Genomic DNA, 25,151 nt, shown 5'->3' on the forward strand with positions numbered 1-25,151 from the left:
CTGGAAGACATGCTCTACTTAAAACAAAATAACAAAATAACAAAAGACAACACTGAGTATAAAGTCTCATAAATTTGAATTTAATTAATTAAAAATTTTAGGTAACTCACATAGGACTAAGCTTAAATATATATTTTTTGACTTTAAAGCTTAAGGTTTTATCAATGACACTCTGGTTTGGATTTTAATAAACTTATTTTAAAACTCTTCAAGAATAAAAATGAAAATTAACAAATATTGATGTAATCATCATATACTACTCTTATCTATTCATCAAGAGTAAAACTTACTTTCCAACAATCTAGTTCAAAAATAAAGTAAAAATCATTTCTCATCACCCAGAGATAACCACTCTTAACATTTTTGATTTTCCTTAGTTTTTTCAGTATGTACACGTAAAATACGTTTTCTAAAAAGTGGATCATAGTCTATGTATCACACAATTCGTGAGCCATTTCCAATTCAATAGATGAAATTTTTCATCATATTCTTGATTATCTGCTATTCCATTGTATAGGTGTGCCATAATTTATTTTACCAATTCCATGTTATTAGATTGTTGGATTGTTTTTTCTTTTTACTCTTTATTGTAAACAGAAAATTGACAATAACTTCAGGATAAATTATAAAAGAGAGAATTACTAGATCAAAGAATATGTGGGGGGTGTGTGTGTGTGTGTATGTGTTTCCAATATCCTCAGCATTACAGGGGTATTATTGCACTTTCTACTTCTTTGTTAATATGGTAAGTGAAAAGTAGTATCTTTGTGTTTTAACTTACATTCTTCAAATATTAGAAAATTGAGAGCTGGGTGTGGTGACTCACACCTGTAATCCCAGAACTTTGTGGGGGCAAGGTGGGCATATCGCTTGAGCTTAGGAGTTCCAGACCAGCCTAGGCAACATAGTGAAACTCCATCTCTACAAAAAATACAAAAAAAAAAAGAAAAAAAAAAATAGCCCGGCATAGTGGTGCACACTGTGATCTCAGCTACTTGGAAGGCTGAGGTGAGAGGATGACTTGAGCCAGGGGAGTGGAAGTTGCAGTAAGCCGAGATCACACCACTGCACTCCAGCCTGGGTGACAGAGTGAGACCCTGTCTAAAAAAAAAAAAGAAAGAAAGAAAGAAAGAAAAATCGAAAAACAGTTTATGATCTATTGTAGTTATTTTTTTGCTTTTTCATACCGTTAGTCCCTTCTGATATTACAGTCTTCTACTATTTTGAAAATAGCTTCACCAGTTTGTCTTTTGGCTTTGCTTATGGGTTTTTATCATACAGAAGTATTCTGGGAATTTTTGTTGTTGTTGTTGTTTGGTTGTATCAAACCTTTCCTATATAATTTCTTCTTTTAGATTCTACTTAGAACATTTTATGTTAACCCAATGTTATACAAATACTTACCTACACATTCTGGTACAAAATATAAAGTACATATTCAAGTGTATATAAGAATTTTAAATCCCAATTCATTCAACCCTTTATTCATTCATGCATATTCATTCATGTATATTGAGCACATGTATACCAAGAACTGTTCTAAGTTAGGATAAAGCTGTGAACAAGACTACCAGGGTTCTTGCTCTCATAAAGTTATTATTCCAGAAGGAATATGATGTAGCATATAATTTAATGTGAGCTTTCCAATCAATGAGGGAAAAAATGGATTATTAAATACACAATGCTGTTACAACTAGTTAACCATTAGGAAAAGAAGTAAGATTATTTTATACCTAACATCAAGCGTATTACAAATGAATTTAAAAACTATATTTTAAAAATAAAACCATTTGAAAATAGTACAAAAAACATAAATGAATATTATATAAAGAAACATTAGGTACATTCCTAAACATGAAAATTTTACAGCGACATTTCAAGACAACTTTGGAAGTGACATATTATTTTTAATGGAATAAAACAAGGTAATTTTTTGAACAATAATCTTTATTAGTGTATTTTTAAAGGTACATATAATCCTGAGCTACAGCATTTATACATCTGTCATTTACTCTTTGAAGTGTACATGTACTTTGTTTCAAATTCTGTGATGAGTACGTTTTTATACTAATCAGTAACATAAATAATTTAAAATATTAGTCTTATCTCTGGAATCACCAATTAATTTACTCAGATGATCTCACTGTCTAATTCTAATTCTACTACATTTAAAGACTGTAGAACATTTGTGATTAAGCAATTTCTTTTTCAAAACTGCAAAGATGGGCAGTGCGAGAGCTGATTCCATAAATTTCCATGAATTCTTAAGAAAACTATGTTGTTCTTTATCACCGATCTATTTTCTTGAATAATTTGGGTAATTATCTGATCAGTTACCTTTGAGAAGAATAGTAAAAGTACCTCTAATCTCAACATTTTAGCTACTGTAAAATGTCATAAGCTTCCTTCAAATATAAATAGTACATAATTACCTCAATAAGAAAAATTTACCATGATCTAAGGAAAAGGGGCACAACCCAATGTAAATATATCTTTGAATAAATGGTTAAGTATTAGAAAACATATTATGTGAAATACTTCCTCCAGCCTCTATAAGGGAATACATAGAGCTGATAAACATAAATTCCATAAATCCAGACCAGATCTTTTATAACTGGTAATAAAAAGACAAAAATGAGAGACAAAAGTCCTGTCATCTTTGAGAAAAGACATTTATCCAACATCTCCAACTGTGGACAAATAAATATTCATTCTTGTATTTTAAATTACTACCAAAATATTTTATCTTTCTACAAACAACACAAAACAAGCATACAGTATCTAGAAATTTTTTTTTCCTCTGACAAGAATGTCAAGTCTTTGAAGGTACACTAAATTTTCTTTTTCCTGAATAAGGTCACTATAATCTTAGGTTAAAGTTACAGTAAGCAGTTCAAGCAAAATGCATATTGCTTAGGTTTTAAGCAAGCAATTTTGATACTGTTTAAAATGTAAATATAAATGTGAAACTATTGTAGAAATATTTATAAACACTTAGGAATACTCACATATCAGCAAGTAATGAAATAACTTATTTAAAAATAATAAAAGGGTGAGAGTAAATGTAATGTTTGGTAACAAATCCAAAAATATCTATAAGAGATGTAAAAGAACATGAAAAGGCTTTATTATTCAAATGTTGAAAACCTAGCAGCAAAACAATTTGCATATAATGTAGTGCAATGAGCATTTGTTCATAAAAGACTCCCAAAGTCTTGAAACTATTATACATAAACCAGAATGGAATCCATTAGGATAAATAATTTAAAGATGTCCAGAGTAGCTTACCAAGAACTGCTAGACACTCTCACCTGCATCAATGAATCATAAACAAGCTTATGCAAAACTGTGTTCTGGATAACTGACTCTTATGGCTCCCCAATAACAAGCTCGGATAAGGCAGATCAACCCTAGGAGATAAGCAATTGCCCAAGAAACATAGGTTGCTCGAAATCGCCTTGCAAAATCTTGGGTGCCAACCTAAAGTAAAAAGCAATATAAAAACAGAAGATTAGAAACGTTAAGAAAATATCTGCTTAGAGAACTTGTATCAGCTTACATGTGATTGTTATGAAACATACCCCCAGACTGAATACACAAAATCCTTATAAGAGTAGGTGTATCTGTTGACTGCAACTGATAGACCATACTGCTACTTGTATTAACTACAAATGTTATGAAGTAAACAAAAAAGCACACTAAGGATTAAATTCCTTATCTCTACAAGGAATTTAATCTATGTAACTTCTTACTATCATGGGACACAAATAGGACATTGCTAATAATAAGGGACTAGTTGTACTGACAAACAAAGGAGCATGGAAATGGCAGCAAAAGGGATTATCTTCCTCTTCTGGCATAATTCCCATGCTAACTGCTCAGCTCCAGTCTCCCCTAAAAATAAGCCATCCTCATATTGGTAATAAATCACTGCTTGATTTGGATAAAGTGAAGAGTGGTTTTTCAGATCTCTGTAGCTGAATGAATGTTGCGTTGAATAATAAGATACCCCATAGCTATACAAAATTAGTTCTGGCACTGAATTTTTTAAAAATGGGCTTTTGCTATATAGATGATAAAATCCCCAACAGTAAGTACAAAGACACCATTTCACCTGGATAGGTGAGTTCAATCAAAAAGAGATCCGTGGATTGGGTTTCTGATTGCTTATAATCATTCAGAAGCTTCTAGGGCTGGCATGCCAAGGATGCAGACTCTTCACGCATCCCTGAAGGTTGTCACAGGCCTCATGACTGACTACTGATAAAGTTGAGAGGACAGAATTCTAACATCAAAGTAATACTCACAGTTAATCCAACTCCAATGAAAATACATATCATTCCAATGGTAATGTATGCACAGCAGCGTCTTCGTGGAAGTGCACTACCCACTGAGGAGCTGCAAATTCATGAAAGCAAAAGAGAACATTAAATGTTTACATAAAAATTCTCTATTTCATTTTTGTGAGTTCTTATCTATGGCTTTATTAATATTATATACTTTTTATTCATTGCTTCAACTTTATAGACAAGAACATGCATTAAACATGTCATTTTTAATGGATGATAAAATCGTTTAGGGTGAATTTGTGATATTACTGTGGCTTTAAACAAAGTTCAAGCCTTGGTCATTGATAATATCCACAGAAATCCACTGTAGTACCTGCTAATCTCCCAAGATAAGAGTTTATTTCCAAAGAATCTACTTCAGAATGGAAAAAGAGCTATCTTACAAATAGCATTTGATTTTTTTTTACAGTTAAAACAGTATGTGTTTATGTTAAAAATTTAGAAAGTAGAATAAAAAGGAAAGAAACAATAAAAAGGAAAAGAAAAAATTACCTATGATCCCAATATCAAAAAATAGTCACGCAGTATTTTTGCATACTTTCCTCTAGCCAATTTTGTACCTTACCAATGTATAGCATAAACTTTTTCCCATAATATTCTCAAACTAAAATTCTGATGGATGAATATAACATAATTAACAAATTTTCTACTATTGTACATTAAAGTGTGTTCATTATTATACATAATGCCAACAAAGTATCATTTAAAAGCATTGTGCTTATTTTTAATCATTCTTAAGATTTTTTAAATTTAGAATTAGGATTACAAATTAAAGGGATTAAACTTTTTGAATTGTTTTTAATACATACTGTTAAAAACCCTCTACTGTGCCACTCAGTTGAAATTCCTAATCTAATAGTATTAACCCTCCCCATTTCTAATTGTGGTAATTTTCAAATGATATAAGTTATAGCAGAAATCAGTAGCCAAATTAGCACTTTCTTCTCTGTCTTAACGTACATATATTTATTACTGTATACTACATGCAAGGCATATTGTTAGTGAATGACACTGAAGTATCTGATTCACCTTTGTGAGGTCAGTGTCAAGATTATGCCTAACATACAATAACTTCTCAAAGAATGTCTGATGAATAAGTAAAATACAGAAATTCATCACTTACTAGAAATGATTTAGAAACATGCGATTCCAAATAGGTTAATTTTGCATACAAAATTATTTCCTTTAATTTCCAAATCTTTTTGAAAAACTGATGAAGTTTGTTGCAAATATACCATAGTAAATTTTCTTGGATTCTTGAGCCCAAACACAAACATCTGGATGACCTGGGGACCACCATTAATTACTATATTGTACAGCTTGCTATCTAGAGTTACTAGGGCATGTAGAATTCATTGCCTTTATGTAACATTTAGCCCTAGTCTATTTTTGGTTTTAATTTCTATGCATCCACTGGTGGTTTTTCCTGCCTTATACATCACAACTGGTTGTTGTTTCTTATCACTGCCTGTGTATCTGTCTTTGTCAGTTTGTAATATACGATTCACTAGAAGCCAACTAAGCTTATTAGAATTATGTATTGAATAAGTCAAAAGTTTCTAAGTGAATATTAGAGCAGCTTTTCTGTGAGCCAAGAGAATACACTTTAGTACATTAATTTCAGTGCATAAATTCTGCTTAGAAAATCTGTGCTCCTTTTTCATCACTCAAATTAAATAGTCACTACATCTGAGAAATCTTCTCAGAAAAAAATAACCTACTGCTACTCTACAACTCAAGTGCCATCTCCTCACAGGATAAGGCAATGACCAACAAGCACCTATTAATCATAACATCTCTTACACATTTAATACATATGTGGTATCTACATGCAATATATATTACTGGTACAAAAACAGACACACAGATCAACTGAACAGACTAGAGAACCCAGAAATAAGGCCACACACTTACAAACTTAAACTATCTGATCAAATAGGTTTTGACAAACCTGACAAAAACAAGCAATGAGGAAAGGATTCCCTATTCAATAAATGGTGCTGGAATAACTGGCTAGCCATATGCAGAACATTGAAACTGGACTCCTTCCTCATACCAAATTTAAAAATTAACTCAAGATGGATTAAAGACTTAAATGTAAACTATAAAACTATAACAACCCTGGAAGACAACCTAGGCAATGACATTCTGGTCATAGGAACAGGCAAAGATTTAAAACTATAACAACCCTGAGAGACAACCTAGGCAATGCCATTCTGGACATAGGAACAGGCAAAGATTTCACGATGACGACACCAAAAGAAAGTGCAAGAAAAGCAAAAATCGACAAATGACATCTAATTAAACTAAAGAGCTTTTGCACATCAAAGGAAACTATCAACCGGGTGAACAGACAACCTACAGAATGGGAGAAAAATTTTGCAAACTATGCATCTGACAAAGGTCTAATATCTAGCATCTATGAGAACTTAAGAAAAAAAACCCCGCCCTTTAAAAAGTGGGCAAAGGACATGAACAGACACTTTTCAAAAGAAGACATACATGCAGCCAACAATTCTGTGAGAAGCTGAACATCACTGATCATTAGAGAAATGCAAATAAAAACCACAATGAGATACCATCTCCCACCTGTCAAAATTAATACTATTAAAAAGTCAAAAAATAACAGATGCTGGCAAGGTTGTAGAGAGAAAGGAACATAACATTCAGAAATTCAGAATACAGAAGTTTAAAAAGAAGTTTATTCTTCTAGCATCTAAAACTTAAAGGTAGAGCCTAGGGTTGGCAGTCAGCTCTATTCCCTGATGAATTGGTATTGCCAAACTCTACACAGGTAACAACGTTCCTGCCAGTTGGCTTTTCCACTCAATTCAAAGAGGAGAGAGAAAACCAAGACAGGCAATTTTGTCTTTAAGGAGAGCATCAAAAAACTGCACTCATCACTTTTGTTCACATTCCATTGGTCCTAACTTAAACACGGCCACACTATCTGCAAGACAGGCTAGGAAATCCATCTTTAGCTGGGTGGCTAGTCAAATTCAGAGGTATACTAATAAAAAAAAGAAGAGAACAGCAGTCTCTGTTATTTTAATTGATATTAACATTACACTTTAATGTTGGCTAGTGTTTGCCTGGTATGTCTTTTCCTTTGGTTAGTGATTCATGGTTGTATCTTTTTCTATCCTTATGCTTTCATTCTATGTTCTAATATTTCATGTGTTCCTTCTTCAAATTGTATATAGCTGTTCTTACATCTAGTCTTACCATTTCTGTTAAGTTTTACTAGCAAGATTAGTCTAATGATATACATGGACTATTTCTGACATCTTGTTTTGGCTTTCTACTATGCCTGTATTTTCTGCTTTTCTACTTTTATTTCCAGACTTCTTTTATATTGACCATGAGTCTTTTATTTCATTTTTCTCTTATTATTCTGAAAGTTTCATAATTTATTTCAATCATTTGGCAGTTGCACTTAAAATTTTAACTTATATACCCTTTAAAAACTAAAGCCAATCATTAAATCCACTGTCCTGATAAATACAAGGATTTTAGAAATTTTTAACTCCAAACATTCCACTAGCATCTTAATGCTATTGTTTTCCAATATTTCAGTTTTATTGTATTTTTGTTTCTCAAAATTCATTAGCATTAATATAAATTGATATTGTCATTTTTGCTATTTTATATAGTCAGTGTTTCTGGTGAATTGTTACAGTTTCTTGGTTTACCTTTCCTTCCTGCATTGCAGAAATTTCTTCTGGAATATTTGTTCATATTCCCTAGTTCATCATTTAGCAGTTTTTTTTAGTAAGAGTACCAGGATGGTAGATACCCTGGGTTTTGTTTGTTTGTAGGTTTGTTGGTTTTGCTTTTGAAAATATATTTATTTTACCTTCATTATTCTTTGATGGTTTAGATAGGTGTATAATACCAGTTTGACAGTTAATTTCTCTTAGTATTTTTGATGTATTTTAAAAATTGTTTTCTGGCTTCTATTTTTGTGGTTGAGACATTTGCTGACAGAACTGTTATCCTTTTCTTATTGAAAATATGCCTTTTATCTCTCTGCTTTTAATTACCTTCTATTTCTCTTAGGTTTTCTACAATTTCACTGTAACACATTTACTTATGCTGCTTGGATTTCATTATTATTTTTGCATATAAAAATTTGTATCTTTCATAGATCCGAAAATTCTTTGAGATTATCTCCTAAAATGCCATATCCCATTCTTTATTTGTTCTTTCCAGATCAGATATATAATAAGTATCTTAATAATATATTTTCTCTTAATCTTACATTCATCTTTGTCTCTCTATGCTGGATTCTGGGTAATTCACTTACCTCTATCTTCCAATTCACAACTTTAGTCTTCACCTTTAGCTGATCTGTTCTTTAAACTGTATGTGTATTTTAATTTCTGTAATAATTTCTGAAAGTTCTAATGCTTCTTTCTATATCTATCTGGTTATTTTTGCAAATTTCTATTTGAGACAATTATAGATTCACAAGCAGTTGTAATAAATAAAGAAATATCATGTATCCTTTGCCCTATTTCCCCCATAGTAAATCTTGCAAATTATAATACGATATTATAAAAAGGATATTAACATTCATACAATCCACCAATATTCAGATTTCTCAGTTATATGAGTATGGATTTGTCTTTAATTTTATGCAATTTTATCACATTTAGGTTCATGTGTCTATCGCTACAGTCAAAATAGAGAACAGTCTATCACTGTAAGGATCCTTTCATAATCACACCCTCCTTTCTGCCCATCCCATACCCTGTGCCTGCCACACCATCATTAATCTGTTCTCTATTTCTACAATTTTGTCATTTGAAAAATGTTACATAAATGAAATCTTACTGCAGGTAACCTTGTATGGCTAGTTTTTTTTTTTTTTTTTTTTTACTCAGCATAAATTCAATTCATCCAAGCTGTTGCATGTGTCAAATTTGCTACAAACACTCATCTATACATTTTTGTGAGTACCTGATAATTTTTAAATAGTCTTATTTGTTTTATCTTCTTTCTATTTTAAAATATCTTAGGCATAGTTTTAACCTACTCCATACTTAATAATTACAAATCTGAAGTTTTTAGAAGTCAATTACGCTGCTTGTGCAATGTTGATTATGCTTCTGGAATCTTGTTTCCTCCTATGACTAGTAACTTTTGTTGAAAACCATTTTGGCTGATCTTAATATGAAAAAAATCTTGGCATGCATAGTTTGGGGGTGCTTTCCTACACACAGAACTTTCATTTGCTTTTCTCAGGCTCCCTAGACTGATACTAACCCTAAATTTTAAGTCAGTTTCTGGAACTAGGTTTTCCTAGATCACATAAGTGATATAAAATATGAACCTAAATTCACTGTTCTTATAAATTTTTTCCTTTGCAATCTTCCTTTTCTGGTTGATTTCTTTTTCCTGACTTACTCTTTTCTGGGGGAAGAGTACTTTAAGTACTTTATTGGGAGCAGGCAGTATTCCAATCCCTCTACCTTGTGTGAGGCCAACACCTTCTCTCTCGTTCTTCCAAGGCTCTAGATCCCTAGTATTGGCAAGTACCTTCAGGATAGTCCTGGTTGTCACTTAATCTTAATTTTTGGTCCCTGGGGATTTTCTTAACTGTCATATGAGCTGAGCTATGCATTTAAAAGGATGATTTTTACAGTTAATTGGCTTTTTATATTACTGGATGTGAAAGTCAAGGGCATATACAAAAATGTAGACAGTGAATCTCCAAGCTGAAAAGACCATTCAATGCTCTCAAACATGTAACTATTCACTCTTCAAATTATTAATCTTTCGCTTCATAAAAATACCTTATGAAACACTAGGATTATGAAGAACACCGGGAAAATGCTAGTGTAGCTAGTGCTATAGGAATTTATAAGGGGAAAAGGTGGCAAACAATGTTCTTTATGTTAAAATTTTCAGACAAGGCAGCCAGAGATGGCTTTATTACACGAGACTTAAGGATGGGTAAAATGTGAATAGATGGGGGAGTAAGTCATTTCAGCTGATGACATTAGAATTGTTCAGGTGTGAAGAGAAAATGTGTTCAAGGAACAAGCAGCAGAATAATCCTTCTGCCACAGAAGGTTTCTACCGATGAATAGTAGAAGCAAGGGATGTTTCAGCTAATTTTTGAGGTTAAATAAGGGTTTCTAGGTATACAGGAGTGAGAAAAGGAGTAGCCAGGTCATTCTAGGTCCAGCAGGATAAGACTCAGGAACAGAAGAAAGAAACTGCATAATATGTTTGTAGAAGTAGAAGTACAGTTTGTTGGGGTAGGAACAACTAGGTTGTGTGTGTAGAGATAGAAGAAAGCAAAGATATCACTAGAAAAGTTAGGCAAAAACTAACAGAAGTTTGGAGTTTTATTTTGGATTTTAGGCAATGGGCTGATAGCAAACCATATGGTACATTTATGCCAATAAGTAAAAGAAGTCCTCAGAATAATTTATATGAAACTAAATATACAAACCTAAAATAACAATGGAAATTGTACCTCTTCAGGTTGTGCAGCATACAACTTGCACAACTGAATGCCATGGCTACAAAATTGGGAGCCACTAAAAGATATGATGCCAGAGAATCTAAAATGATATATGCATTTAGGGACTACTACTCCAGTAAATGAATAGATAACTGCAGGATTGGAGGTCAAGAGATAAATTAGAAAACCAATGCAATAGTTCTGGTGAGAGATGCTGAATACATGAACTAAAGTAGAAATCATGAGAATAAGAGGATAGAATTAAAATGTCAAGGGACATAATTGATAGGATATTACCATTTAAATATGGAGAATGATGAAAATACATTAATATTTCTTGGTTGGTCAGTCGGACAGACAGGGTGACATTCATTAACATAATCTTTTTCTAGAAATAATGTGGGGTTGAAAAAGAAAATAATATATTTATCAATACACATGGGAGACTGGTTTGCAGAGTAAGGTGGGAATGTTGGGTCAGGTTGTGTTTGAAATGACCATGAGATACCAAGTTGAAATAACTCTACGTTAGATAGCGAATAGAGATAGTATATTTACATCTGAAGCTCCAAAGAAATATCTGGGGTCAATTAATGGCATCTAAATGACATAGGAACCTAAGAGAACACCCGGATAAAGTGCAGTCAAGTTCCAACTTTGGAGAATAGCAAAATTTAACAACTTGGAAGAGAAAATAAAGCCAACAAAGAAGAGTTGTGAGAAGTAAGAGAAACTCAGAAGAAAGCAGTATCTGGAAACCAAGAAAACAAATTTTAAGGAAAAGAAACCATTGTAGGCTGGGCGCGGTGGCTCACGCCTGTAATCCCAGCACTTTGGGAGGCCGAGGCAGGTGGATCACGAGGTCAGGAGATTGAGACCATCCTGGCTAACACAGTGAAACCCCGTCTCTACTAAAAATACAAAAAATTAGCCGGGCGTGGTGGCGGGCGCCTGTAGTCCCAGCTACTCGGGAGGCTGAGGCAGGAGAATGGCGTGAACCCGGAAGGCGGAGCTTGCAGTGAGCCGAGATTGCGCCACTGCACTCCAGTCTGGGCGACAGAGCGAGACTCTGTCTCAAAAAAAAAGAAAAAAAGAAAAAGAAAAAAGAAACCATTGTATTAGGGTTCTCCAGAAAGCCAGAACCAATAGGAGATAGATGATTGATTGATTGATAGGATAGACAAGAGGCAATTTATTAAGGAAACTGGTTACTGGGATTATTGAGGCTGAGAAGTCTTGCAACAGGGGATCTGTAAGATGGAAATCCTGGACTGTTGGTAGTGTGGCTCAGTCTAAGTCCAAAAGCCTCAGAATCAGGGAAGCCAGCGGTGTAATTCTCAGTCTGAGGAGGAAGGTCTGAAGAGCTGAGGAACCACTGGTGTAAGTCCCAGAGTCCAAAGGCCAGAGAGCCTGGAGTTCTGATGTTCAAGGGCAGGAAAAGAGTGTCCAAGTTCCAGAAGAGTGAAAATCGCCTTTCCACTGCCCTTTTTTTTTTTTTTCTATCGGGCCCCCAGCCAATTGGATGGTACCTGCTCACACTGAGGGCAGATCTTCTCCATTCAGTCCACTGATTTACACACGTGTCTCCTCTAGAAACACCCTCTTAGACATATCCAGAGTTAATGCTTTACCATTTCTTTAGACATTCCTTAATCCAGTCAAGTTGACACCTAAAATTAATCAGCACGCCCAGGATGATCAATAGTATCAAATGCTACAGAGAAAACAAGCAGGATGAGAATCAAAATATTGGAATTTATTATTGGGATGTGAATTTCATTAGAGCAAATTCAGTGACCCACTGGGGACGGATGGCTAATTGTGCCTTACTCCAGAGAGAATGGGGTGCAATAATCAAATGAAAGTGTAAGCCTTTGAAAGAAGAGACCTGCATCCCTCTGAGAAGAGGAAATGAAGTGAGTATGGATAGAGAGGTTTACGAGTATGAAATACAAAAATGAGAGAATTCACAGATAGCCTCAATTATTTCAGAGATAGGAGGCAATTCGTTGGATGAGACTTGGAGAGTTGGGGTACTGACGTGGGGGTTAGGTGGGGGTTTAGGAGGAATAGTAGATATCTGGAGATAGCTGTTTTGGGAAATGGGGAGTCAATCGAGGACACTTAGGAATATAGAACAATTTAGATAAATTACAAAGCTATACATTTGTAAAGATCTGATGAATACAGAATTTTTTCAACTCTCAGTTATCTTGGTGAAGGAATGGAGAAGCCATGGCTATATTGATCCAAGATTTCTGCTTTGAAAAGCAGATAGATGGAATGATGATTAACCAATCTAGCAAACCTACTATTCTATATCTAATACATTGAAAATGAATTTATCATCTTCTGCCAGACACATTTCTTCTAGATCCTGCATTTTCTGTCTCAGTGAATGGTTCTACAGCCTCTCAGAAATAGGGTCATTCTTGATCCCAATCTCTCTCTCTCATACCTTCACATTCAGTCCTATCCATTCCATTTCCTTACTAGTACATCTACACTCTGACTCCTTTGTACTTTTGCACAGGTAGCTCCTTCTACAGTGTATTATCCCACCCTCTTTTTCACACAATTCTCACTCATCTTTTATAACTTAGTTCATATATCACTCTCTCCTGAAAACCTTTACTCATGATCCCTTTCCCTCTAATCTGGATTAGGGACTCTTCAAAGCAGAGCATTCTGGTCATACCTCTTTCAAAGCACTTAAAACTTTATAGTCATTAGCTATTCTCCCCACTATGCCCACAAGACTAAATTCCTTGAAGGTGAGATTATGTCTTTTATTTCAAGCAACCAGTACTTAGCACAGAATTGTTTGCTGAATTAATGAATAATTATAAAATATAACACTAGACAGCAAAATAAAAGGGTAACACTTGAGAATAAGTCCACTATTGTTTAAAACGGCAGGAGGTGATTCACAAAAAAGTACATCAGTGATGTAAAAGAAATGATATTCAATGATAATTATCATTGATTAAATCAATGGCTCTACTAGTCATATGTCTATTATAACATTTACATAGAAACATAGTCCAAACTGTATTTCAGAATGCTACAAGTACACCTTCAGTCTGGCAGTGGCTACAAGCCACCTAATTAAAAGAACAACATCACCTTTAGCTACCATAGTACCAGCTACCATTCGAGTAAGAAATAGCAATATGAGAAAATGTCCCTCGCTCTTTGGAGCTCTAGGGGAAGCTTTCCCCACACATTTTGTGAGATAAAAGCACATAACACACTTGCTTCATAGTAATAAATTTACCAACTTCTGTAACTTAAAACTAATTTTAGGATATTTGTGTTTAAAGAAATAAAATTCTGTCTCAGAATCTTACTCCAACAGATGACCCATCATTTTGTTATGAAGGAGAACATTCAAAAAGAAAAGAAATCTAGATACCAGCTAGGATTGTTCATGTGATAACAGTATTTGCACTCAAATAAGTAATGAATGGTTCGAGTCCTCCCATGTTTAGCATGTGACTCCAATTCTACAGACCTTTCTCTTAGAATGTTTAAGCTGATTTATTCCATGTGAATTTCTATATAAGTTGTTCCCTAAGTAGTTGATACAAATTCTTCTTCATATTAATATACTGTCTTGTGATTTTTAATAAATCAGAGTATTCAGACATTCAATACTTCTTTATTAGTAAAAATATTGCCATTGTATGAAAATAATTAACCAAGAAAGTCCCTTGAGCAAAATCCTTAACCTCTCTTAAGAGTTGCTGATTTGTAAAATTACAAAAATAATCCCTGTATTACAGGATTGCTGTAAAGATTACAGCTAGTATATATGTATATATAAAGCAATATCACTCTGCTTAGCACACAGTCAGCTAACCACAAAGGTGTCTGCCAGGCCAGGCGCAGTGGCTCATGTCTGTATTCTCAGCACTTTGGGAGGCCGAGACGGGTGAATCACCCGAGGTCAGGAGTTCGAGACCAGCCTGGCCAAAATGGTGAAACCCTGCCTCTACTAATACAAAAATTAGCCAGGCGTGGTGGCAGGTGCCTGTAGTCCCAGCTACTTGGGAGGCTGAGGCAGGATAATTGCTTGAACCTGGGAGGTGGAGGTTGTGGTGAGCTGAGATTGTGCCACTGGGCAACAGAGCTAGACTCTGTCTCAACAACAACAACAACAACAAAAAAAAAAGTCTCTGTCTTTTCTTTTCTATAAGATCTTTATTTCCATTTTAATGTTCTTTGTGAATATATTTGCAATTTAATTTTGTACATTTTTATGAAAATACAGATAATACCCAGAAATATGTATCATCCATATGCATATTCACATACTTTGGAGGGGGGAGTATGGATGTGTCCCTCAAGTACATATATATTATTTTGTGCACGTATTAAGGGTTTATCCACTTTGCTTCTCCATGTACAGACTTCTATTGGATTCAGTAAGGAATTAGAATGATTAATTTCACAAATAAAAAAGAAACTTTTTTTTATAAGCTAAAACATGCTGTGAAGAAGTTATTCTTATAGAGCTATATTTAGTTGAAATCAGATCTAGCAGAGATAGAGATATTTTGCTACACATATTCTACTTTTCAAATACTTTTTAATTACCTTCTCCTATAAACCATTCTTGGGATTTCTCAACTCTCAATGTAGATAAGGTATTTATATCATACTAAGGATCACACAAATTAAAAAATGAATATTATTTCAAACCTCTTATTTTCAATAATAAAAATCGAATTGTCTAAGCATTCCAGTTTAATTTACTTTGCTTAAGTTATAATTCACATATATAAGAGGATAACAATAATTTTTTAAATTGTAATAATATTATCAAAATAGATGCTGTGCAGAAAAGAGTTAACACAGCAGGCCTGAGACTGCTAACCTTAGAAAGCCTGCTTGTAAGGTTGGCCCTTAGCTGGCATCTAGAAATTTAGATTTGGGGAAAATTCCCATCATTCTGTAACTGGTAAGAGTGGCTTATTATGTATAAATTGTTTGTGTAAACACTATGGTTTATGCTAAACATAAATTCCATTCAAACAGGAATTTGGAATTTTGATATGTGCTAGATAGGAGGTGCCTGTGTAACCAGCGCCAGTAGAAACTTTGGGTACTAAGACTCTAATGAGCCTCCTGGTAGACAACATGGTACATGCATGGTAATAATTCACTGCTGGGATACTTCATTGGGAGGGGCCTCTTGGAATCTTGTCCCTAGTTTCCTCCAGACTTTACTCCATCTGCCTTTTCCCTTTGCTGATTCTGCTTTGCATACGTTTGCTATAATAAATCATATCTCTGAGTACAACTCTATATTAATTTATATGAGTCCCTGTAGAAAACCAAGGAACCTTGGTGTAGTCTTGGGACCCCCAACACCGATGCCATAAAATGTGTTTAATCAAAATATCTTCTATTATTTTTCATTTTATATTGCCTTATATTATTTTCATCAAGTATATCATTTAGGAATAGAGAGAAATAGGCTAAATTGTTAAGATAGACAAATAACTATATAAACGTTGCCATCAGTAATAATCTTATTAGGCAGGAGATGAAAAAGGCCAACAATTACCTAATTATGAAGTCCAGAACAATTTGAGTTTTCTCCTAGATTACAGCCCATTTTATTAATGTAAATGTTGGATTATTTGTAATGGATTATAATCTCCTAACCAGGTTACTGATAATTTTAGCAATTTCACTTCTTATAATAGAAATTGATTTTCCTTTAGGGGATGATGATCAAGCCTAATCATTTTAATTTCAAAATGGGATATACTTGTTTTAGGATGTCTTGTTTTTAGCCTTAAAAAGCATAAATATATTGGCATGCATTCACTTCACAGCATGTCTTAAAATCAAAATCTACTTAAGTGAAAATTCTGAACTCTTCAAATTTGTCTTAAGTATTTCTCAATAGTATTTCCAATGGTAGGGAACTTACATTTTTTTGCAGTGTGGGCATTTTGCCAGAGTGTTGAACCTCAGTTCCATCCACTGTAAAATAAATAAAGAGAGGAATTGAAAAGAAAAACAACTGAAAACTATCCAATCTGATAAGACATTTCTTTTCCTTTAAATGTCATCAGGGATCACAACAGAAGCAATCACCTTCTCACGGTTACATGAGCTTTTCCCTCCAACACTTCTCTCCCTCTCTTAAAATACAGTTTGGGATCCTCCTCTGAAATAGTTCCCATGACTTTTCCAATGCTCTGACGCAATCTAGGTTTGCTTTACATGAATACTGAATACAATATCATAATTGGGGTCATTTTGTTCAGTAAGTCTCAGTTCACTTCCAGGGAATAAAAACATATTTCATATACCATCAAAGTTATTTTTATTTAAGTCTTCAGGGCTGGCCTTTTAAATACTTGAATATTTAGATTCATTACTAAAATTAAACTATTCTACTTATGTGAGAAACTCACTAAGTACATAAACTAAACGAATTAGATACAGGTAGTAATGAACTCGGGAACTGTTTTCTGTTCTGTCGTTGCCTATATAATGTAACAAAAACATACTGCTTAGTACAATTTTCTTCCTGTAAGTGTAAGTAATAAATGTGCTACCTTCCTCATATGAGTATTATTCAGATACTTGAAATGACTTACTGGTTATAGATAGTCTTTGAAAGAATATGCAATATAAATTTAAAGTAAATCTTTATCCCATGAAATACATTTTGTTCAATGACTTTCTAACAATCTTCTTCTGTCTTGTTTGCTTTTCTATATACCTCCTTATAAAGGGTGTATTTCCTTGATAGTTTGGGGAAATTTTCTTTAAGCACTTTGGCAGTTTATCATCAAAACCACTTATTTTTATTAAAATTAAGTTTCATTTGGGAATCCAGGCCATCAATTTTTCTTTTCAGAAGGCTCAAATTCTAGATACAGAGGTTTCAATAACTTGTGGATATTCAAACATTTTCTACACAATAGAAGATATCTTTTAGAATATATCTGATGCATACCTTTTTCTTTTATGATTAAAGAAAAGAACATATAAATTTGGGTTTCCTAAACTCCTTTCTCTTCATTTTTATTTCAAATATCATGAAATTTAGTTAACCTTGTTATGATCTCTTTTAGTCACAACAGGAACATATAGTCCCAAGATAAATTAAAGAGAAATAAAACTTTACATGAATGTTCACTCTCTTTACAAAATGATTATTTTTAAACATCTGCAAATGTCAAACCAAGGGCACTTATTTTTCAAGCAAGAGTATTTCTCTCATTACTTATAATGACAGAATTACTTATAATATCAATTTGTAACAAGTTGATTTATTTTAAAACTGCTCTTAAAGTAAAAATTCTTGAGTTAATGTGCTAAACAGATACTAATATAGATTTCTACAGAAATTGGTACAGAACATTAAGCAGTGGAAGAATATAGAACTATTATTAAGGGCTTCTTTATGTTTCTGTAATAGGCTTAGGATAGTTACTGAACTTGTGATGTCATTTCAAATGTTATTTATAAATAACAAATTTAAGTTTTTCATAGTTAAAAGAAGCAAACTGGTTTGAGAAGGCAATTATGAAACCTTTGAGTCAAGAGTAACTCAAAATCCAAGACTTAGCCTAACAGACTAACATAGGAATTTCAGTATTTCAGATGACCCCTAAAGAGACTGTTTAGTCCACTGTTATCATTTTATAGTGTTTTTCATTTTAACACAAATTACGCATGATAAAATCAATGATAACTGACAAACAGTGGGGACTTTATTCTGTAATTAATGTATTACATTGCCAGCAACCTACCACATCTGGTTTTGCTGTTATCTGCAAGTACTCACTTAAATGGAGCAGACTAATAACAAAAAGCATCTATTATTAGAATAATTTTCTTTTAATTTATCCAAATGAACACCAATTCTTATGCTTTGGAAAAGAAGTTGACTTAGTACTATTCTCTCATCTAAAATCTGGCCTCTGGATTCTTAAAATTTTATTGCCAGACCTTAAGTCCCATTAGACTAAAAAAAAAAAAATCTTAATTGTATCAGCAAGATTAAAAACAACTTCTCTAAAACCCAATCATTTTTAGTAGAGATCTTCTAATATTTGACTTATTTCTAACTATTCTATAACATGTAATGGATAAATTGAGTTTCCCCAAGATATATTTTGGAACTAATCTTAGAAGATTTGTTTAAAAAAAAAAAAAAGCTATATTGCTTAAAACTACTAATTTAATTTTATAGTATCTTACCGAGATAGATAGATAGATAGATAGATAGATAGATAGATAGATAGATACATGCATACATACATACATACACAGATACATAGATACAATAGGCAACTGGTAACACTTTGAAATATGTTCAAGTTAAAACTGTTATCCCCCCCTGCTATGGCACCCATTTGTCCCTAGATACAAATGAAAAAAATCTGATCCTGCCTGAAGGTACTAAATTGGCCCACTTCAGGGTAAACTTTGAACCAAGTTGTGTTCGCTTTTATTAAAGCACAACAATCCTCAGTCAATGTTGATTGACAAAGTACCTGGATATGCCTTTCATCAGCAACAGAGACCATGGGCCCTACAGAAAAGTAATAGTAAACTCTGCTGTTCAGCTGTGTTAAGAAACTTCTTTGCATTCATGGAGAACTAGCTAAAGGCTTTATAAGTCAATTCATTCTTCTGGGAAATTATTTTTCGAACAATGCCCTTCAAATCACCACTCAGGCGAGATGATCTCAAAATGGTTTGGAGGGTAAAAAATGTTTGGACATACAATATAAAAACTCCCTCTTAAATATATACAATGGTATATGCTAAAACTGCTAAAGAATATCCTATTTTAAATTCTGTTTAATTTTTTAATCCTAGCAATTTCCAATGAACATGGAACTCTTTACTCACAAACACCTGTTACTAACCTATAAAATGAATTTGCCATTGAATACACTTTGGAAGACACAAATCTAGCTTTTTTAAATTTATCCATGGTCCCAGACAGGCTATGATATGAATAGTGTAAATATTGTGACTTCCTAGAAAACTTAACTTCAGCATTATAACACTGGTATATTAAAAGATATTATTATAAACAGAAGGAAGCTGTGAGAATATAGAGAAGCTATTCTCTAGATTGCATATTACTTCAGCAATTGTGTTTTTTTCCGGGGGTAAAATATCAAAATTGAATTATTTTTAAGTATAAATTTTTTAAAATGATAAAAGCCTTGTCACACACAATAGTTCTTTTATCTTAATCCTTGAGAGAAATCTCTTGCAGGAGAGAGAGAGCTCATTATTTCAGGAAAAGCATTTCCTATGTGATCTTTTCAATAAAATATCTTGAATATTTTGTCACAGGTCATATTTTCTTCTTTTCTTTGACTCTAGAAAACTCAGCTAAGATTCAGCCTAGTTTTATCAACTGTATTAGACTAAATATTAGCATACTTATATTATGCATGACTTCAGGTTTTTTTTTTCCTGCCCTACTTATTATTTTTCCTGATTTTTTTCACATTTTATTTTCAATCATATTGAATTTAATGTATCTTGTAACTTATTTCAATTGCTTTGAACCTTGCAAGCTAAGTCTAAAACAAAGTAGGAAATGAGTAAATGAATTAACCTAATAATTAACAGTGTGAAGGGCAAATAACATATTATGGAGAATATAAGATTATTCAAGATCAGCATAATAATAAGGATAAGGCTCCAAGAACTTTGTAGTCAGTGTATTCTTCATAACACTGAGCATCTCTCATTAATCCAAAACTCTCAAAAGTAACCAGTACCTCTCCTATAGGTGTGTACAGTGTTCCCCTAATCATCAAAAACTTTATTTTCTAGAAAATTTTGAAATCATCTTTAAATATTGTATTTTAATCCAAAACATCTTTTCTTGCTAAAGAATTAAAGTTTCAAATCATAATTACTCTGCTAATATGATAATATGATTCACTTGCCTGCACTGAATGTTAAGTAAGGAAGAGCCAGCTTTAGAAGTTAGTCCCTGAAAGAGCCAGCTTTAGAAGTAAGTCTCTGGCTTGCACATTACTTTAGTAATTTTCTTCTTAGGGAAAAATATCTAAATGTATAAATTACTTTTTAAAATAATAAAAACCATGGCACATACATATCTATCTAAACTCTCAATTTAGAGCATTCTCTAGAATTCATTGCCAGATGATTCTAAAAATTAAATATAAACCTTTATAACAATTGTCTTTTTTATTGTTCTTTTTTCCTCATTCCCTTTTCTACCCTATTAATACAGTCAATTCTCTCTCAAATTCTTTATTCTATTCTTGACTATCATCATCACTTTCCTGAAAAATAAAAGCCGAAATTCTAGCCTTGTGCTTCTTCAGGCTTGTGTCTTTGCTATCCATTCGTCTCCTATCAGATTAGAAAATTTCATGAAAGCAGAGACTATGCTTCCTGTTCACCCGTTTCCCTAGCACCTAGCTCAGTGCCTGGTACACACTCAATATATATATAATTAAATAAATAAAATCATTCCTTTTTGTAACGTGGCTACAAGGATTATCCATGGCAAATATTTGGAATATAAAACATAACAGGAAAGAATGCAAGGTAGCTGTGGAAGGGAGATCTCCAGAAGTAGGTTGAAACAAATCTATATTGAAGATTTTAAAAGTGTTACTTCCAAAAGTTTGTTCACATATGAAAAAGAAAATAACAAATATGCTTTATATATTTAATTTAGTTAATTCATTTAATATCTATTGGTAACTACAGAGTGTGTTAGCTTATATTAAATCAGTATATACTGATTTTTGTTTATTTATTTTAGAGAGAGGGTCTCATTCTATCACCCAGGCTGGAATGCAGTGGTATGAACATAGCTTGCTGCAATCTCCAACTCGTGGGCTCAGGTAATCCTCCCACCTCAATCTCCTGAGTAGCTACGACTATAGGTGCATGCCACTACCCCTGGCTAATTTTTAAATTTTTTGTAGAGGTGGGGTCTCTCTGTGCTGCCCAGGCTAGTCTCAAACTCCTGGCCTCAAGCAAGCCTCCCATGTTGGTCTCTCAAAGCACTGGAATATCAGGCATGAGCCACCATGCCCAGCCTATAGTGATTTTTTAAAAAGAAAGTTGTTACCTATCCCCACCAAGTATATTTTCTAATTTATGTACTTAGTCACGGATTTAATCAATAATATATAAATGTAACAAAGGAGACTTACCCTACTAAATCAGAAAAATCCTAGCAATTCTGGTTAAATATAGTAAATTGAATAAATGCATGCATTTCCATTTTTTTCAAACCTGACTAAAATAATAGTAAATGAATTTTGAAATGTATAATACCATAAGGATAAAAAAAGATGGAATATGACTTCAGATTTTTGGACAATGGAAAGCAGATGGACTTCGCAACTCACTTAGTGAAAGGGATGTTGAAACTTGACTACCTACAGAGAGAGAAGTCAATGACGGCAGGCTGCTTCACACTGAAAGACCCAGAATAGGTCAGCTATTGCTGACCTATACTTTTAAAGGTAGAGGTTGGGGTAAGGATAAAGTAGGAGTATCACAATCCCAAGTTCATTGCAGCATTATTCATAAAAATCAAGATATGGAAACAACCAAATCTCCATCGACAGATGAATGGATAAAGAAATTGTGGTATACGCATACAACGAAATATTATTTAGCCTTAAAAAGAAGGGAATTTTGTCATTTGTAACAACATATATTAACCTGGAAGATACTACGCTAAGTGAAATAAGCCTGACAAGGAAGACAAACATTGCATGATCATGCCTATATGTGGAATGTAAAATAGTTTAATTCATAGAAGCAGAGAGTAGAATGGTGGTTGCCAGGCACTGAGGTGGGTAAGGAATGGGGAGATTTTAGTCAAAGAGTACAAAGTCTCAGTTCGGCAGGCTGAATAATTTCTGAAGATCTGATGTACAGTATAGTGACTATAGTTAACAATATTGTATTATATACTTGAAATTTACTAAGAAGGTAGATCTTTAGTGTTTTTACCACAAAGACACACACACACACACACACACATACACACACAGAGTAATCAAAATGCTAATTAACTTGATTGTGGTAATCATTTCACAGTATAGATGTATATCAAAAAATTAGGCTGTACACCTCAAATATACAATTTCTGTTTGTCAAATATAAACCAATAAAGCTGGGAAAAACACAGAAGTATTGATTGTAAATTCTCACAAAACTAGAAAATCACCCTTCCCCAATACATTAAGAGAAGAATGATTTATTCTGTAGAGAAATTTGACTACAGAGCTTGTGGACCAGGAACACCAGGCACAGAAGGCGGCAAGAACAAAAAGTCACTCTAAAATTCAATTAATGTCTACTGTCTGAAAAGTGGGTAAGAGCTTCACCCCTATTACCTCTCTTAGCTCCTAAAAGGCTGTCTCTCAGGCCTATCTCCTGCAAGAGATTAGAGGATCCTTCCCCAGAGAAATCTGCCCTAAAGAAAAAAAGACCAATTGATACTAATAGCTGACAACTTTACAAAGTAAGAAGAGGAGGAGGAGGAGGAGGAAGAAGATAAGGGGGAGTGGAAGGAGGGGGAGAAGGAGAGAGAGGAGGAGGAGGAGAAAGTTTTCACCTATCCCCTGCCTGCATACATAGAAACTCCAATCAGTGACTTGCTCTCAAATATAAACTTCTGTGTAAAACTTCTATCAAAAGAAAAACAAATAGAGAAAATAGTGAGAAAATAGAGATAAGGCATGAAGAAGAACAATACCTCAGAAAAAATATAATTAATAGCTTCAGAAAGATGTTTGAAATGCTTGTTCTTTGATACCATAAACATAAATTTAAATTTCTCAGCAAGGCCATTTTTATACTTTCTGCAGAAAGGGTACACTTGCCAGCAGTTTTGCCACAAGAGTACACTGAATAAAGAAGACAGGGTCATTTATAACCTGACACGTCTACCTTATTGCTGTGTCTGGTTTCCATTGGCTGGAATAGGGACTTCACATTCTGTATTTGTCTTGATTGGCTAGCAACTTAGAACTTTTTAAAATAGGCAAAGGCAGAGGAGAACAAAGGAAGGAGGAAGTAACTTGTGGAATGCTGAGAAAGATAAAAACACCTTCAAATAAAAAGAGGAACAGACTATGACCTAATGCTTGCTTGGACCAGTATAATCATGCCAGGGCAAATATTTAGGCTACATTGTGGGAGCTAAGAACATAAAGTACGTTGATTTCTTTATTACGGCTAGCAGATATTTAAGAATGTTAGCAGAGGTCTTTGAATAAATTTTGCTTCTAAGAAAAGTTACTATTTACTCCTAATTAGACAGGGAGGACAGTCTTTGAAGAGGAACCTCTACTTTACTTTTTACAAAGATATCATGAAAAAGGAATGCTATTAAAAAATCAGAGCACAAAGGCTTCTAGAAATTAAAAATTAAGTTAGATCATCTGAAATTAAAATTTAAAATTAAGATGAGGAGATATAATGAAGAAGTTTCCCACTAAATAATATTTAAAAAACAAAATTAAAAACAAAAAAATGGAATGGACAGTAACAGGGCCCACTGAATATCCAAATGATGAGTTCAAAAAGACCCTCACTAAGACACAGCCTCATGAAATGTCAGAACACTGAAGAAAATGAAAGAGGAAAAAGAAAAAGAAGAAAAAACATGTCATATCAAAAGGATCAGGTATCACAATAGCAGTTGATCTTCTCATTTAACAATGGAACAAAGACTTTAAGTTTCTGAAAGGTGACAACTGGCAACCTAGAATTGCATATCTATACAAATTATAAAGTGAATGTAAGATCACATTAAAAACTACTTAAGATAAAAAGAGTTTAAATATATTTCCCTGCATCTTGTCTCAGAAAGCAGAGTAAATGTGCTCCACCAAAATGAAGGAATAAACCAAAACTGTGAGGATGGCATGGGATCCAACACAGGAAGGAGGTAAAAGGAATTTTCCTGATGATGGTGAAGGGAAGGATGACAAATATGTAGCAGGAAGCCTAAATAATAGATTCCTTGATGCATTTAATTATAATAATAGGTATTTTATAGTTCTATACAAGAATATGAGAAGAATGAATGATTTACACATAGAAAATTAAATCCAAAGGAGGGGGCAATTATTTATAAGTCCAAGGAAATATTAAAATCCATACACAAGAAAAATGTACCATATTGCTTGGTTCATCTGTGAACATAATTTACCTAATCATAAAAATTGTAAGCACTAAGTATTAATTAAACAAAATGTTGCAATTTGGGAGTATGAAAGCAAGGAAAGGAATATGAGTGGGAGGGCAGTATGAGTGCTAAG

At 33.4% G+C, this 25,151-nt stretch overlaps 1 protein-coding gene across 1 annotated transcript in view; it reads right to left on the reverse strand.

Moving 5' to 3' along the window:
• Positions 1 to 1,888: 1,888 nt before the first annotated feature.
• PIP4P2 (phosphatidylinositol-4,5-bisphosphate 4-phosphatase 2) overlaps positions 1,889 to 25,151 on the reverse strand; it is a 47,494-nt gene continuing 24,231 nt past the window's right edge. The window contains 3 exon segments of the mRNA NM_001193771.2: positions 1,889 to 3,480; positions 4,308 to 4,398; positions 16,769 to 16,821. Coding sequence (NP_001180700.1) covers positions 3,337 to 3,480; positions 4,308 to 4,398; positions 16,769 to 16,821 — 288 coding nt within the window. The 3' untranslated portion in view covers positions 1,889 to 3,336.

Source organism: Macaca mulatta, chromosome 8, assembly GCF_049350105.2.
Source record: "Macaca mulatta isolate MMU2019108-1 chromosome 8, T2T-MMU8v2.0, whole genome shotgun sequence".
Lineage (NCBI taxonomy): Eukaryota > Metazoa > Chordata > Mammalia > Primates > Cercopithecidae > Macaca > Macaca mulatta.